The following is a 13856-nucleotide window of genomic DNA, read 5'->3' on the forward strand; positions in this document are numbered from 1 at the left end:
CATATTCAACTTTGTTTGGGATCATCAATACATAAATATTACATGTGATGTTTTGTTATTGCAAGATTATACTAGATCAAAATATTTGATTGTTACCCTCTTAGCAAGTTTTATTCATAATAAAAACATGGATTTTAATTTGAGGCTAAGGGAGAAACCCAAATGTATCTTTCTTTGTGCAACCCATTTCACCTTTGCCTCTTTCCACTTTCAAAAAGCAATTAAAGTTGACTTCTTTTAGTTTTCTTCTTTCTTTTCTCTTGATTTTCTTTTAGCAAAAGCATACTTTATAAAACTTCTTTTGTAAAAAACATTTGAGTTTATAAGCATAGGTTTGAGTTTACGAGAGATAATACTCGCAAGTTCATCGCAAATACTCGTTGCTCTTTCTCCTTCAAAACATTGTACATTTCATAAAATCGTATATTCCATAAATTCGCATTTAGACATAATAATACACAAAATAATAACGAATTAACCCGCCCTACGCCTCGACAGTTTTTCAAACTATTCCTTTGGCGGGGCGGGCTTAGCAAACGAAAACTCATCCTCATTTCTTGTCTCATCATGCGGAGTCGACTCGTGCAGCTCACTAATCTCGTTATCACTGTGATAATCAACCCTTACATCAAGCAAGCGTTGACTAGAAGATTTGGGAGTGAGTGGTTCCGCTTCAATATCTGATGCATCCGTGTCATCATATGTGTAATTAGACCGTGTGGAGTGACCGGTTGTCTTGAACCGGTGGAGCATGGCTCCAGCTGTCGGGAACACAGTTGATGCCATCGAGTGAACCGGGCTGGCAGTAAGACTGTTGTTTGCTGTGGACCGGCCCGGAGACCTTCCGCCTAATTTGTGTTTCTTCTTCACTCCCATTCGCCATTGCTTTATAGCCCTAGCGGTTTGTTCGTCAAAGATGGATTTCTTCATGTTTGATCCCATCTACACGTAAGCCATCATGTTAATATATTGTGTGTCTAGTTTGTCTAAATCATATACGAGTAAAATATAAAATATAATAATACATGGACAGAAAAGAAAAGAAGTGACTTGAGCATAATCCAGACTATTAGTGACAGTGTGACAAAAAAATTTCATTTATGGGTTTTTGTGGTACTTTTTAAAAGAGCTAGGGATGTTCATGGCTCATTAGCCGGTCTTGACCGTATCTCTGAGCTGAACTAGAAACTACGATTTTGGAGAAACTAAACATAACCGACATGCTACCGTTTAGCATGGAATCTTACCATTATATATTTGAATTTGAAAGTTTAACAATATGGTAGGCTAAAGAAATAACTGGGAACATTTTACCTTTTTAGGATTTAGTGATTTAAGGAAAAAAAAGTGAAATCAGAGACTTATAGCACAAAATCGGTTAAATTTATAATCTATACGTACTATAATTTAAAATACTTATACATATTATAACTGTCAGATTTCTATACCTGAAAAAGGTTGTATTATTTTATCATTAAAATTGTATACATTAATAAAAAAAATAGTGTAAAAAGAGTGTAATTTCTCGGCCAGTTCCAAACATCAGTGAAACCCAGTTTTTCAAACCATAAACTTTACTAATTCGGTTTAGATGGTACAGTCAATTTCTACGGTTTTTTAACATCACAAAAATCTAGGACAAAATCTCATTTCTCACCTTAAAATTTGATGGTAAAAGATATTAGTTGTGAGGTTTTAGCGTACCCGCTACTTTTTCTATAAAAGCAATCAAAACGTTACAAAACTTCAAATGCTGATTCTTTGTGTCACTAAACACGTTACCAACCACAACAGTTTTCTATCGCTAACGCTATCAACTGTTTTTTAGTTAAATTTCATCATTTGACTGCTGTGAATAAACTATAGTTCAAATTGACCCGCTGTCTAACCTGTGATAAAAGCGCGTAGAGAGGAAGAGTTATATAGCTGCACAAGATTAAAACTCCAACCCTGCATTACCACAAACAGAAGTCAACAAACAGTCCACGGTTGACCATCACAAGTTGACCATTGAGCAAATTCTTACCCAAGAACAAGTTTGCCTATCACAAGTCTCATATTATCATGGAAGCAAGAATTGATGCTATACTCATACTGTTCAACCACAAAAATAACGCAGTATCGCATTACTACATAATCCTCCAAATATAATTTAGAAATTGAAAATTTTAAAAATATTAAACAGTTTCATTACCCAAATCCAAAAGAAGTAGGTTAACTGGAAAGCATTCTGTGAACACAAGTATATAACAGGGTTAATGACACGACAAGTATAAATAAATAAATAAATATCTATTAATGAATTTTCATTAAGTACCTGAAATAGAGCAAAGTGTATGAGATGAAGCATGAGGCGCGGTTTTGAGAACCAAAAGTGTTTATCAGAGGCTTGTACGAGAGGAATCCCTTGAACCACTGCATGTCTTTCGGTTATCTCGAGAGCCATTTTTGTTAAAATGGCTTGAAGTTTTGTTCCGACAGCTAATATAATCTACAAGGAAAAACAGATCATGGGTCATGACACGAAAAAGAATTAGGTTTTGGGTTGTTGTGTGTAGCCTGTTTAATAAATGGGTCATGTTCAGGTTGACCTGGTTAACCTGTTTAATCGAACAAGTTGACCGGTAAATCAGTTTAGTTAAAATGTCGTCCCATCAACCTGACCCGTTTGACACCCCTAAATTTACGGGTGGTCATCTTTCACTTTTCAAATAGTCTTTAAACAAGTGGAAGCATGTCACTTACGACTAACGGAGCTAACGATGCCCAAAACAAAGTCTGCCAGCCTGCAAGAAATATGGATTTTAGAATGAGGTTTTTCTGTGTCAAGCAGATTATACTTCACTTTTGATATCAAAACATGTCTAAACATCGTTTGAAGTTTCTTGATAATTACATTTAACTTGCTAACATATAAAACGGATCATCTAAAAAAAAGAAAAAAACGGTAAAAAAGCCCATATAAATTACATGTAGAAAAAGTACCCAGTTTGACTCAGAAAGTGTTAAGGACTTACCATTAACATTTAGAAGCAAAAATATGACAAATGATGCCCAGAGCACAGGACTGAAATATACAAAATTATTACACGTTACAGAAAATATAGACAATAAAATTTAATGAAAATTATTATTAACATGACGGGTGACGAAATGTTATGTACCTAACTCCCACGACAACTTGAAAATCATCCTCTAAAGACCGTTTAATATACTTTTGGAAGTTGAACTTAGTTCCTGGAGCTAAATGAAGCTGAAAGAATACATAAAAAGATCATCTGTAAACTAAAACAATAAATAAATAAATAATTATGTTCAAAGAAAAATAAAACACTCACACTTATGAATCCGTTTCGCAATGTCATATAATCTGACTTACTAACGGACCTAAAAAATTGACGGAAGAAGCATCCCTGCATGAAAAAAAAAAGCTTACATTAGAAAAACACATAAAACAAAACATACTATGTATGTTATAGCCCAGTATGCAGCCCAATGGGGCAATGGGCCTTACAATGTAAAAGAATATTGGGATTCGTGTCCAAAAACTCGTATGTGCTCTCACGAAAGACGTCTCATGGGTAAGCCTGAACCGTGAAGGATCTGTAATTTCCATGAAATATTCAGAGTTTATTACTAGAATCAACAACAATGGTATTTCCTTATTATTAAAAAGTCACTAAAAACAAAATTACCATTGGAAAATTCGTAGTCGGGAGATAAAGTCTCCTCCTCCCACTGCTTCCAGCCACGGATCTGCGAAATTGGAAAACACATAACACTTTAAACATATGGTTATAATCATATATAACTCATTAATTGTTCAGCGGGTCGTGCAGAGTAACTCAATGACGCCAATAACTCAACGACGCCAAAGAACGATAATTTTATTTTCAGTAGGATCGGTTTTGCCATTCAAAAGGGGGTGGCGGCGCAACTTGTTGCCCGCTTACCTGCCTCTTTATTGTAATTGGATCCTTTTATTTGAAATGAAAGAGACTTAATTAAAAAAAAAATTAATTGTTTATAAATGGACAAAAAAGTGACAAAACGCTAGTAAATGTAATGTACCTTTAATCTCCCGAGAGCCATTGTAATAACGGTGTATACAACGTGCACAACCGCTAAAAAGAATATGAGTATATGCAACTGATGCAACCCGTCAACGGTTATAATTGGGACCTTCCCCTGTCAAATATAAGAGTTATGATTTCAATATAACATTCAACTATCCAAGTTTGACCAGTTTTGACCAAGTAAATTACCTTCTTGCAGGTTGACTCAGTGGCACCAGCAAGAATTCTACGGTTTTCCTCATACCATAGAAGCAACCGGTGGCCCCCTTTTTCTTCTTTCTCAACTTTATGATTCTTAGCACATGGCAACATTGTATCCGCAACATCAACCGGGATACATATTTTTGCAATGTAATATTGACTAAAAGTCAATATTAGTGAGATAAACCCTAGAATCATCAACTCTACACATTCCAAATAATAATTGTTAGAAATAAAAACCAATTGTTGGAAAAATAACAAATGTAATATTTTGAATATGGATGTTGATTTTAGTTTACCAGCTTTGACTTTCTCCAAAGCTTCATACAAAGCTCTCTTATGCTTGTCTGTAAAAAACTGATTGAAAATAACATTGTTTCAGTAACCACAAATTTCAAGATTCTTCAATAATTACAAAAAAACTAATAAAAATTGAATCTTTATTAATCCTATTTTAAGGGTCAACAATAAAAAGCAGAATCAAGCTCCTGTCTAGCCTAAAAATAGCAAATTAAAAAAAAAAAATCAAATCCAAACAAAATTAGTATCCAAACTGTCAAAATGAACACTGATTATAGAAAAGCAATCACCTTTCCAACTCTATGCAAAACTTTCTCTAAAGCAATGGAAACAATAATAATAACCGCACAGACACCAGCAACTGCCCATGTAGGAGTTTGATCCAGTTGCCGTACAGCTTCACTTGTACTATCTCCGGCCATATTTGCTAACAATATAATAAAAACTAAGGTTTTTGGTACATGGGTTATGAATATAATTAAGATGTATATATAATAATAATGGTGGGTCTGATTTTGGGTGGCAGGGTTATAATTTTGACTGTGATTTGGTAATAAAGTATGAAGAAGAAGAAGAAGAAGAAGAAGAAGAAGAAGAAGTACAGGGGAATTGACCTGGTGGCTCAATGCTATCTGTTTACACGCCTTGTCGTTTAATATTTGATATTTTATTATTGACAGGAATAGTAATTAATTATTAGTTTATTACCAAGTAGTAATTAGTTAGTGAAATACGCCGTGTTCGTTGGGACGAAAAGTACAAACCTTAAAAGTTATGTCAGATATATGAAATTAAGTTGGGGTATAGTTGACAAATGACAACGAGAAACGAGTTAAGAAAAAGTATTGGATTGTGTTTTATATTGCTTCTTTAAGACTAAGAATCTACAATAAAGAATGTATTTATGTGTGACACTTATTATGGTTGAATATAAAATATGCTCGTATGATATACTTCTTTTTTAATTATTTTATTATTATTATTATACAAAATACCTAATCAACAAAAATTACTTTTTTAAGAGGTCAATTTGTGATTGAGTTGGTTGAATTAAACCCGACTCGTTTAGTTAAATATGTATAACCTGGAACTAATCAAACTTGTTTGGATTTAATCCAAACCCGTTTGTAAATTGCTAAACTATTCTTTACTATTTTTTTATTTACAAAATAAAAATTATATATATAAGAAATATATATTTATATCTATATTGTTAGACTCATATTTTTCTAATGACCAACTAAGTATCGTCGGGTACTCCGTGCACGGCCTCCATTGGCTAAAGGTAGCCCGAGCAGGCCACGATTCTGGACGGACGGAGCCCCTAGCGGTCCACCTATTGAGGGATTCCCCGGATAATACCCGACCCCCACGCCCGCCAAACGGCACGACGGCGAGGAGCTGGTAAAACCGGGTGAGATCAGGACTCAAACTCTGACAAGCCAGAGTCATCCCATATTAATTGGTGATAGTAAGGTTTAAACCCCTACCTCTCACTAGTAAAGTAAGTACTATACCATTGTTAATATTTTTATAGGTATTTATTCCATTTTTTTAACTTTGACATATCGTGTTATTCTTGAAATAGTTTAGTTTATTCTTGTAATAATTTAGTGTTTCAGTATTGAATATTATTGTATATACATAACTGATTCGGTATTTATTGTATTAAACTTATATATATATATATATGTGTGTGTGTGTGTTATTATTTGTTATTTATGTGGAGGATTCTATGTTTTTTTTTTCGAACGGTGACTTTCTCAGCTAAGGGTAATCACAACTCCTGCGAGAGAAGCACCACCATCCTACTCAGACCAGACTGTGTTGTCAAAGTCGGATCCACGCTGGCATTCGAGTTTGGCTTGGGCGTTCCTTGTAAAACTCGACTGTCTCAACCCGCCCGAAGACATGACAGTCGAGTTAACCAGAATGAGTCTGGAAACAAACGATAAAATTCAGGTGGCATCAGGATTCGAACCTAGGACAACTCCTCTCCGACAGCAGCATCGGCACAACCTAATTACGCCTACAATTATTTCTACTTGTGTTGATCAACCTCTTAACTTTATTTAGGTGTCTGTTCCAAAATCCGTTGCCATTGCTAAATGACATGTCGGTCGGGGAAGGTTAAAAAATATACAAAGGGAATGTAAGTTTTTTTATTTTTATGTTGGCCACTTATCTTACTGTTGACATGTTTTATAAAACAAAAATGTGGCCTTTTTTATTATGGTTGAAAGCTTGTGTGGAAGCTAGGCGTGTTGTAAATGAAGAACCATATGAAGTTGGATTACATACACATGGTTGTTCTGGTGGCCCCGAAGAAGGGAGGTTAATATTTTTAAATAATGTAAGTTTAAGTTTATTGTTGTTGTTATCATTATTATTATTATTATAGGTGGAATTGTGACATGTTAATGAATACAATATTTATGTTTTTGCAGGCTCCAAAACTTTTTAACATGAAACTGAATTTTGTTGAAGCTTTCATGAAGGGTTTTTTGAACTTGGTTAAGACTACCTATAGGGTAATCTTGAGACCATGGATTATTTTGAATCAACAAAATTTTGTTGTTTAAAGACCAATATATGTTGACGTGGAAGTTAAAGACTTTGTGAAGCCTCATAATGCAACAGAGTGTATCTTAAGAATATGCGTAGGAGTTGCAGGTTGTTGGGAATACCTTTATTGAATATTTGGCTATTTGACTTTTAAAAGTTAAGGATGAATGAGTTTCATTTGTTCTTCATGTAGGGGCGAGCCCTAATATCAACGTAAAGTATAGAAATGGTTGTTATTATCCTCTTCAAAATATTTTTGTGAAAACTTTTCTTGTACATGGTTACTAACCAATCCCGATTCTTGCTATCGTGCATTAATTAAAAAAATATATATCCTAGCTGACAAAACAAAAAGAGGCCATGATGTCCCTATTGCTTTCTTAACCCTACGTTTTATTCAATAAATAATAAACTTACATGGTACTCAATATAATCATGCTCTATAAACCAATTAATTCGTTTGCCTTTAAAATTTACAAACCTAACTTCTCTTCAACAACTATTGGCTAACAATTTTCAATGTTAATGGATTCCTAAACGCCCTACCAAGCATAATGAATTTGTCCATAACCATAATATTGGTCATAAACAAGCGCAAAATTCTCTTCGATTACGACTTACTTCTATATATCACATTACTAAAACTACATCACAACGTTTCATAAAAACAATGTTATCGGTTCGGGTCGAAGGAACAGATGAAGAAACCAAGCCCTCAGAAAATGGTTGGTACAAAGCTTCATTAGCTAAATACCTTCATATATTCACATATTTGACAAGGTGCCAGTGCATAAACAAACCCACACTATAAAAACACTATGAGAAAAGGAAAACGCTTACACCACAAGTAACACAAACACAGGTTCTCATATTGTCATAGAATGCTACACTACATCGCATCGGTGTAATGGTTCAAAACACGACAGTAATAACAATCAGTTTGATGAAAAGTATAAATCATAAGTTGTTGTCCAACTTATTCACCTTTTTAAAATAGGAATGTCAATCCATATACCAAACAAGTCCTATACCAAAGGTCTTCACCACAATATCACCTATCATCTCATTACACTCATCTCTAATATTTGGTTACTCGTGCTCACACCAATAACCAATTACACACTACACCAAACACTATAAATAACACGATAGGAAATTTTCTTGAACCCGCGACAACGCGCGGGCACTCCTGCTATGTGATGGTTATGGCTTATAATTTCAGTTCAATGAGTCGCACACATTACATCCTACGGATTTCTTATTCATCTTATCATAAACTATACCAAGTACAAATTTTGCTATACCAAATGTGGGTACCATAATGAACGAAACTCTTTACCTACCAAACCCCATTGCGTCCCCACCACAACATGTGGCCTTTTTTGAAGCATTAAAGTTTCCATGATGGACTTAGAATTTATAGTAGGTCCTTTGGATATTTAAAAAACAAAGCCAAATTGGAAATAATGATGTTTCCCTAAGCAAGGTATCGTTTTTGCGTTTGTGTGTCTCCAGTTTTATAGTCTGAAGACGTGTTTGAGTAAGAAAATCCAACTCCAGCCGAGGATTCCAAGAAAAGGACATTTGCAACTGCAAAGATTAAATACCATTCTTACTCAGTTTTTGTTGCTATTAAAGATATATACAAGTCTTACCGTTGTTCCATGCGTATTTATTTCGTGACAGAGCCGTATTATCAAATTACTGTTTATTATTATTTTTGGTTTTTATAGTTTGTAATTATTATATTTTTTCTTTAAGTGAGTACCTAGCTTTTGTATTCATGCCTCAATAGCTACTTGCGGATGTGAACCTTTTCGATTTAGTTTAGGTTTTATGCAATTGATCGTGACAAATTTGGATCAAATGTCGGATTGCATTCCACTTAATTTGTTGATTATGAGATCTTCAAGCTCTATTGAATGCTAATTATGATATTTTATCTTTCAATTTCTTGTAGGAGGTCTTATTTTACTTGTTTACTTTACTTATAGCTAGACTGACTTCAATACTGAATGAGGCAAAAACATATTCTATTCTAGATCAATTTTGTATGAACACTTAAAAGCAAATTTTCATATTTGGATGTATTCATTCAATAAGGTTTATCATGATGAACTCTCTATGCATCTGAACATATAGTGAATGATCGACCAGTTTTGTGGTTTAATGTGCATTTTGCCTCAGCTCGCGTGTAAGTATATAAGAATGTTATATGATAAAAGTGGACAGCACCAAAAGATAATGCATGGTTTAATGACCTTGTTAGTTCTTGCTACAACATTCACGTATTAGGACACACATCAATATTTTAGTGTGCATCCATGCACAAAAAAAAATCAAACAAACCACATACACAAGCGGCAGTGCCCTCGCACTGATAACCCATTACACACCACACCAAACACTACAAATCAATACGAAGGAATAATTTGCGCGAACCTGCGGCACAGCACGGGCACTTATGCTAGTTTTTTAATAAAGCTGACTTTATGTTCATAACACTAACTTGGCAATAACTTGTGATTAGTGTGTTTAACCATGTAATTAGTCCATTAATGAACCTTCTAATCACATCCTTGTGTATTTGTATAATCTTTTGTTTATCGAACTTCCCAAGTAATTAACCGTTCATTCATTAGGTGTATATGAACCTTTTAATTACGCCCTGCTTGCAGTGCGCGCATATAATGTATATATGTGTGAACCCTCGGGTGGGCAAAAGTAAAATTGCACTAATTTTGACGTTATTTTACTAATCTCGTGAAATAACGTTAAAAGTGGCGGAAGGTTAATCAGGCATCATGTGGTGGCGTTGATAGCCGAAAGACAAAGGCACATGCACCAATCAGCCGGTGTCCCGATGATTGAGTGTTATGTGCCTTATTTCCAAAGCTTGATGCAAAACTACTATCGAGCCGGGGGTCTCACCGGAAGCAGCCCCTCTATCCCTATGGGATAGAGGTAAGGCTGTCTACATCTTACCCTCCTCAGACCCTACCATAGCATTGTTATTGGTGGGATATACTGAGTACGATGATGATGATGATGATGATCATTAGGTGTATGTTTATGATCATTTTAGAATAACTTTATAATCTCATTAATTAGTGTATCTCTAGTTTTGTTAACTCATAATTAGTGTGTATTATGCCATTTATATGTGGGTGAACATCAACACTACATGAGTGACGTAAAGAATTGATTATGGATGAGTTTTGCTCACTTAGTTATAGGATTTTGTTTAGGAAATAAGAAGATAAAGAGCTTGTGCTGCTTCCACTTCGTGATGCTCAGTTCGACATCTCGACACTCCAAGTCCTTGCTTTTGATTGAAAACCGGTACCGAGTTCCATGCGTTTGGTTTATGGGAAGAGAACGTAGAGTGTTTCGGGGTCTAATTCCGGAACGTAGAGGTGTCCTGGGTCTAATACCGGATCGTGGAGGTGTCCGGGTTCGGTTTCGTAGCCACTACCGAGTATGTTTGTAAATCAAGAGGGAATTGAGAGTTGAGGGTGGGGGTCGGCACACAGAAGGAATGAGAGTTGTGTTAAATATTGAAGTTGATGAGCTTATAGGAGCATGGAGACGTGGCTTTACATCTTGGTTAATCAAGTGTGCATGGGAGTTTGAGACTTTGAGTGTAATATTGGGTTTGGAAAAATGGAAACAAAAGAGATGTGTTGAGGTAAGGAGACGAGGAGATGATGTAAAAACATTTTTTAGGCGGAAATTTTTTAGGTTTGTTTGGTCGGGGGTCATACTAAAATACTTTTTCTATCGGGTTTGGGTCCGGTCATACTAAAAAAACATAATCAAATTAAATTTTGTATAATTAATAAAAGTACGTTAAGCATCATTACAAATACATAACTAGCGACGAAACTAGAAGCTTTTAAGCGAGGGTCTTTAGTGTATATTTTGTTTAAGATTATAGCTTTTACAAATGCAAAATGACAACAATTTAGTATCCTAAAACTGTTTCCAGTGTGTGTATATATATATAGAGAGAGAGAGAGAAGATGGTTAAAGAGAGAAATGGTATTACTACAAGAAATGTGAGAAATAAATATGGGTCACTAGTTTTGTTTTAAGTTTTAAATGCTTAAAGCAACATAAAGAAAGTATTAATCATTCTCTTTCTTCAATTAATATAACTAATAAACCATAATACTTATATACTTAATTAATATAACTAATTAAATTATTATAATTGAAAAATATTATTAAGAACTTATTTATTTTTATAACTTATTTTTTGTGTCTTGAATTTTTATCCTACACAAGTATAATTTATTCATACATTAAAATTTATTTCTATCCAAAACTAAATTACCAACTCAATATATTAATATCCATAATACATACTTACATTATAATGAATGATACCAAAATACTATTTTACATGTGTTTGCATTAAAAATCAACAAAAAACATACAGTCTACACAAAAACGTATAATCTACACTTGTTCTAAGAATAAGACAAAATATAACCTACATACGAAAAACATATAACCTACACACAAAATTTATCATCAATGAAATACACACGCACACAAAAACATATAACCTACACACGAAAAACATATAACCTACACACGAAAATTTTATCTTACACAAATACAATTTATTTATACATTAATTTCTTTTTATTCAAAACCAAATTCTTCAAACTCAACATATCAATATTTATCAACACGTAGTTACATTGTGATAAATAATACAAAAAAATTATCTTACACATGTTTGCATTAAATGTCAATGAAAAATATACAACCTACACAAAAACATATAACTTACACTTGTTCTAAGAATAAAAAAACATATAACCTACATACGAAAATCATATAACCTACGCATGTGTAGGATATGTGTATCTTTGTGTAGTTTATATAATTGTTGATGCCGAATTCCTTATGTAAGCTGTATGTTTTTTGTATGTTGTACGTTTTTATCGCTCAACACAAGTATAGGCTATATAACTTTGTGTATGTTGTATATTTATTGTTTACATTTAATGGACACATTTGTATGATATTTTTTATTATTATTTATGACAATAATTTTTATAGACATACCAATTGAAAAATATATATATATTATCTTTTGATATTTAGCGTTAAAAAACATGCTAATAAATTGAGTGGAAATTATTTTTTTAATATAAAGAATGGTATTATATGAATAAATTGTATTTATGTTGAATAAAATGAAGAATATGTAAATAAAAAATAAAACTAAAGTAGTGTTTTTATCTTTTTAATTATTAGGCCATGGGGTATACTCTAACCCATCTTAATTCCACATAAGCTCCACGTCACTTAATTTTTTCTCTTTCATTCTATGTCATCCAAAGGAAATGGTTTAACCTCCATTTAACACATAATTAATATAACAAATCAATTAGTAATTAATATATAATTAATGCATATTGTTCTTTTTAACCCTTTAAAAGCATAACCCATGGGCCATTTTAACACACTTAACACAAGTGGGGAGTGGTTTAATCCATCTTTAAAGTGTCATGTCACTTTAACCTATGTATAGGTTAGAGTATACCCCATGGCCTTAGAGTATACCTCATGGCCTTGTAGTTAAATTAGTTAGATATATTAATTAGAAAGATATTTATTATGGTTATATTAGTTGTATTAATTGGAGAAAGAGAGAGTGCATTTATTGTTACATTTAAATCTATTTTATTTACTTTTAAATATTTAAAATCTAAAATAAAACTTGTGGTTCATATTTATTTCTCTCATTTCTTGCAATAATTTGATTTATTTCTTGAACTAATATATATATAATATTCCGTAGTATATGACAATATTTCTTTTACTAATATAAAGTAAAAAAACAAATAAAGTAAAATAGTAAATAAATTAAAACGCCTGGATATTTTTTACTAAAGTTGACAACTGACAAGAAAACATTAATCTAAATTATTAATATCAATATTTATTTGACAAGAAAACTATAATGACAAGCTTTACTATGTATTCAAATAAAGTTTATTTACCTAAATGTCTTTATCAACTCATTTTCTTCACTGAGCTCTTCACAAGCTTTACTATGTATTCAAATAAAGTTTATTTACCAAAATGTCTTTATCAACTCATTTTCTTCACTGAGCTCTTCACGCTACTCCGGCAACATGAAACTATTCTCGCACATATAAAAAATTCTGGTGAAAACTTATTTTTCTTTTTCTCAATGATTTCAAAAGTTTAAGAGGGGCGATTGCCAAATTTTATGGAGGACGATCGAAATTTTCGCGTATATATAACATTAAAATCTATTTTTAAGGTGAGCGATTGCCCCCCTTTGTTTACCATTGGGTCCGCCCATGTTTACATAGATACATTTGGTTATTAGTAATAGTTTAGGTTCTAATCTTGGTTATTAGAGTAATACGAAGTGATTAGGTGATATTAAATGGATATTAGATGTTCATATCATCCTTAAATGTTTGTATGGTTATGTACCGTTAATATAAATCAACGAAGGATTTTTAAAATAAATAATAGACGCTCGTAATTCGTTTCATGTTTGATGTCAAGATATTTTAAAAAAACTCATTATATAATACAATCGTATGACAAAGAATTCAAACCTCATGGTTCGTTTATACATATACGAGTCATTTAAAATATCACCAACGTTTGAGTTAATTGGATCGCTTCGGATATCCAAGTAAATTCATAAAGTATATA

The 13856-nt window shown here is 32.9% G+C and overlaps 1 protein-coding gene across 1 annotated transcript; it reads right to left on the reverse strand.

The window, feature by feature from the left end:
* Positions 1-351: 351 nt before the first annotated feature.
* LOC143583368 (MLO-like protein 9) lies at positions 352-5259 on the reverse strand. Its single transcript, XM_077065685.1, has 16 exons — positions 5192-5259; positions 4868-5004; positions 4577-4634; positions 4266-4480; positions 4072-4188; positions 3696-3756; positions 3515-3603; positions 3339-3413; positions 3165-3253; positions 3018-3067; positions 2746-2786; positions 2318-2491; positions 2195-2230; positions 2027-2094; positions 1890-1950; positions 352-942 (listed from the first exon to the last, which is right to left on the reverse strand). Exons 2-16 carry the CDS (start codon positions 4997-4999, stop codon positions 508-510), a joined length of 1701 nt encoding a protein of 566 aa, XP_076921800.1. The 5' UTR covers positions 5000-5004; positions 5192-5259; the 3' UTR covers positions 352-507.
* Positions 5260-13856: the final 8597 nt, after the last annotated feature.

The sequence above is a fragment of the Bidens hawaiensis genome, unplaced genomic scaffold, assembly GCF_021521415.1.
Source record: "Bidens hawaiensis isolate Kalapana, Puna unplaced genomic scaffold, B.hawaiensis_p1.1 tig00032372_1, whole genome shotgun sequence".
Lineage (NCBI taxonomy): Eukaryota > Viridiplantae > Streptophyta > Magnoliopsida > Asterales > Asteraceae > Bidens > Bidens hawaiensis.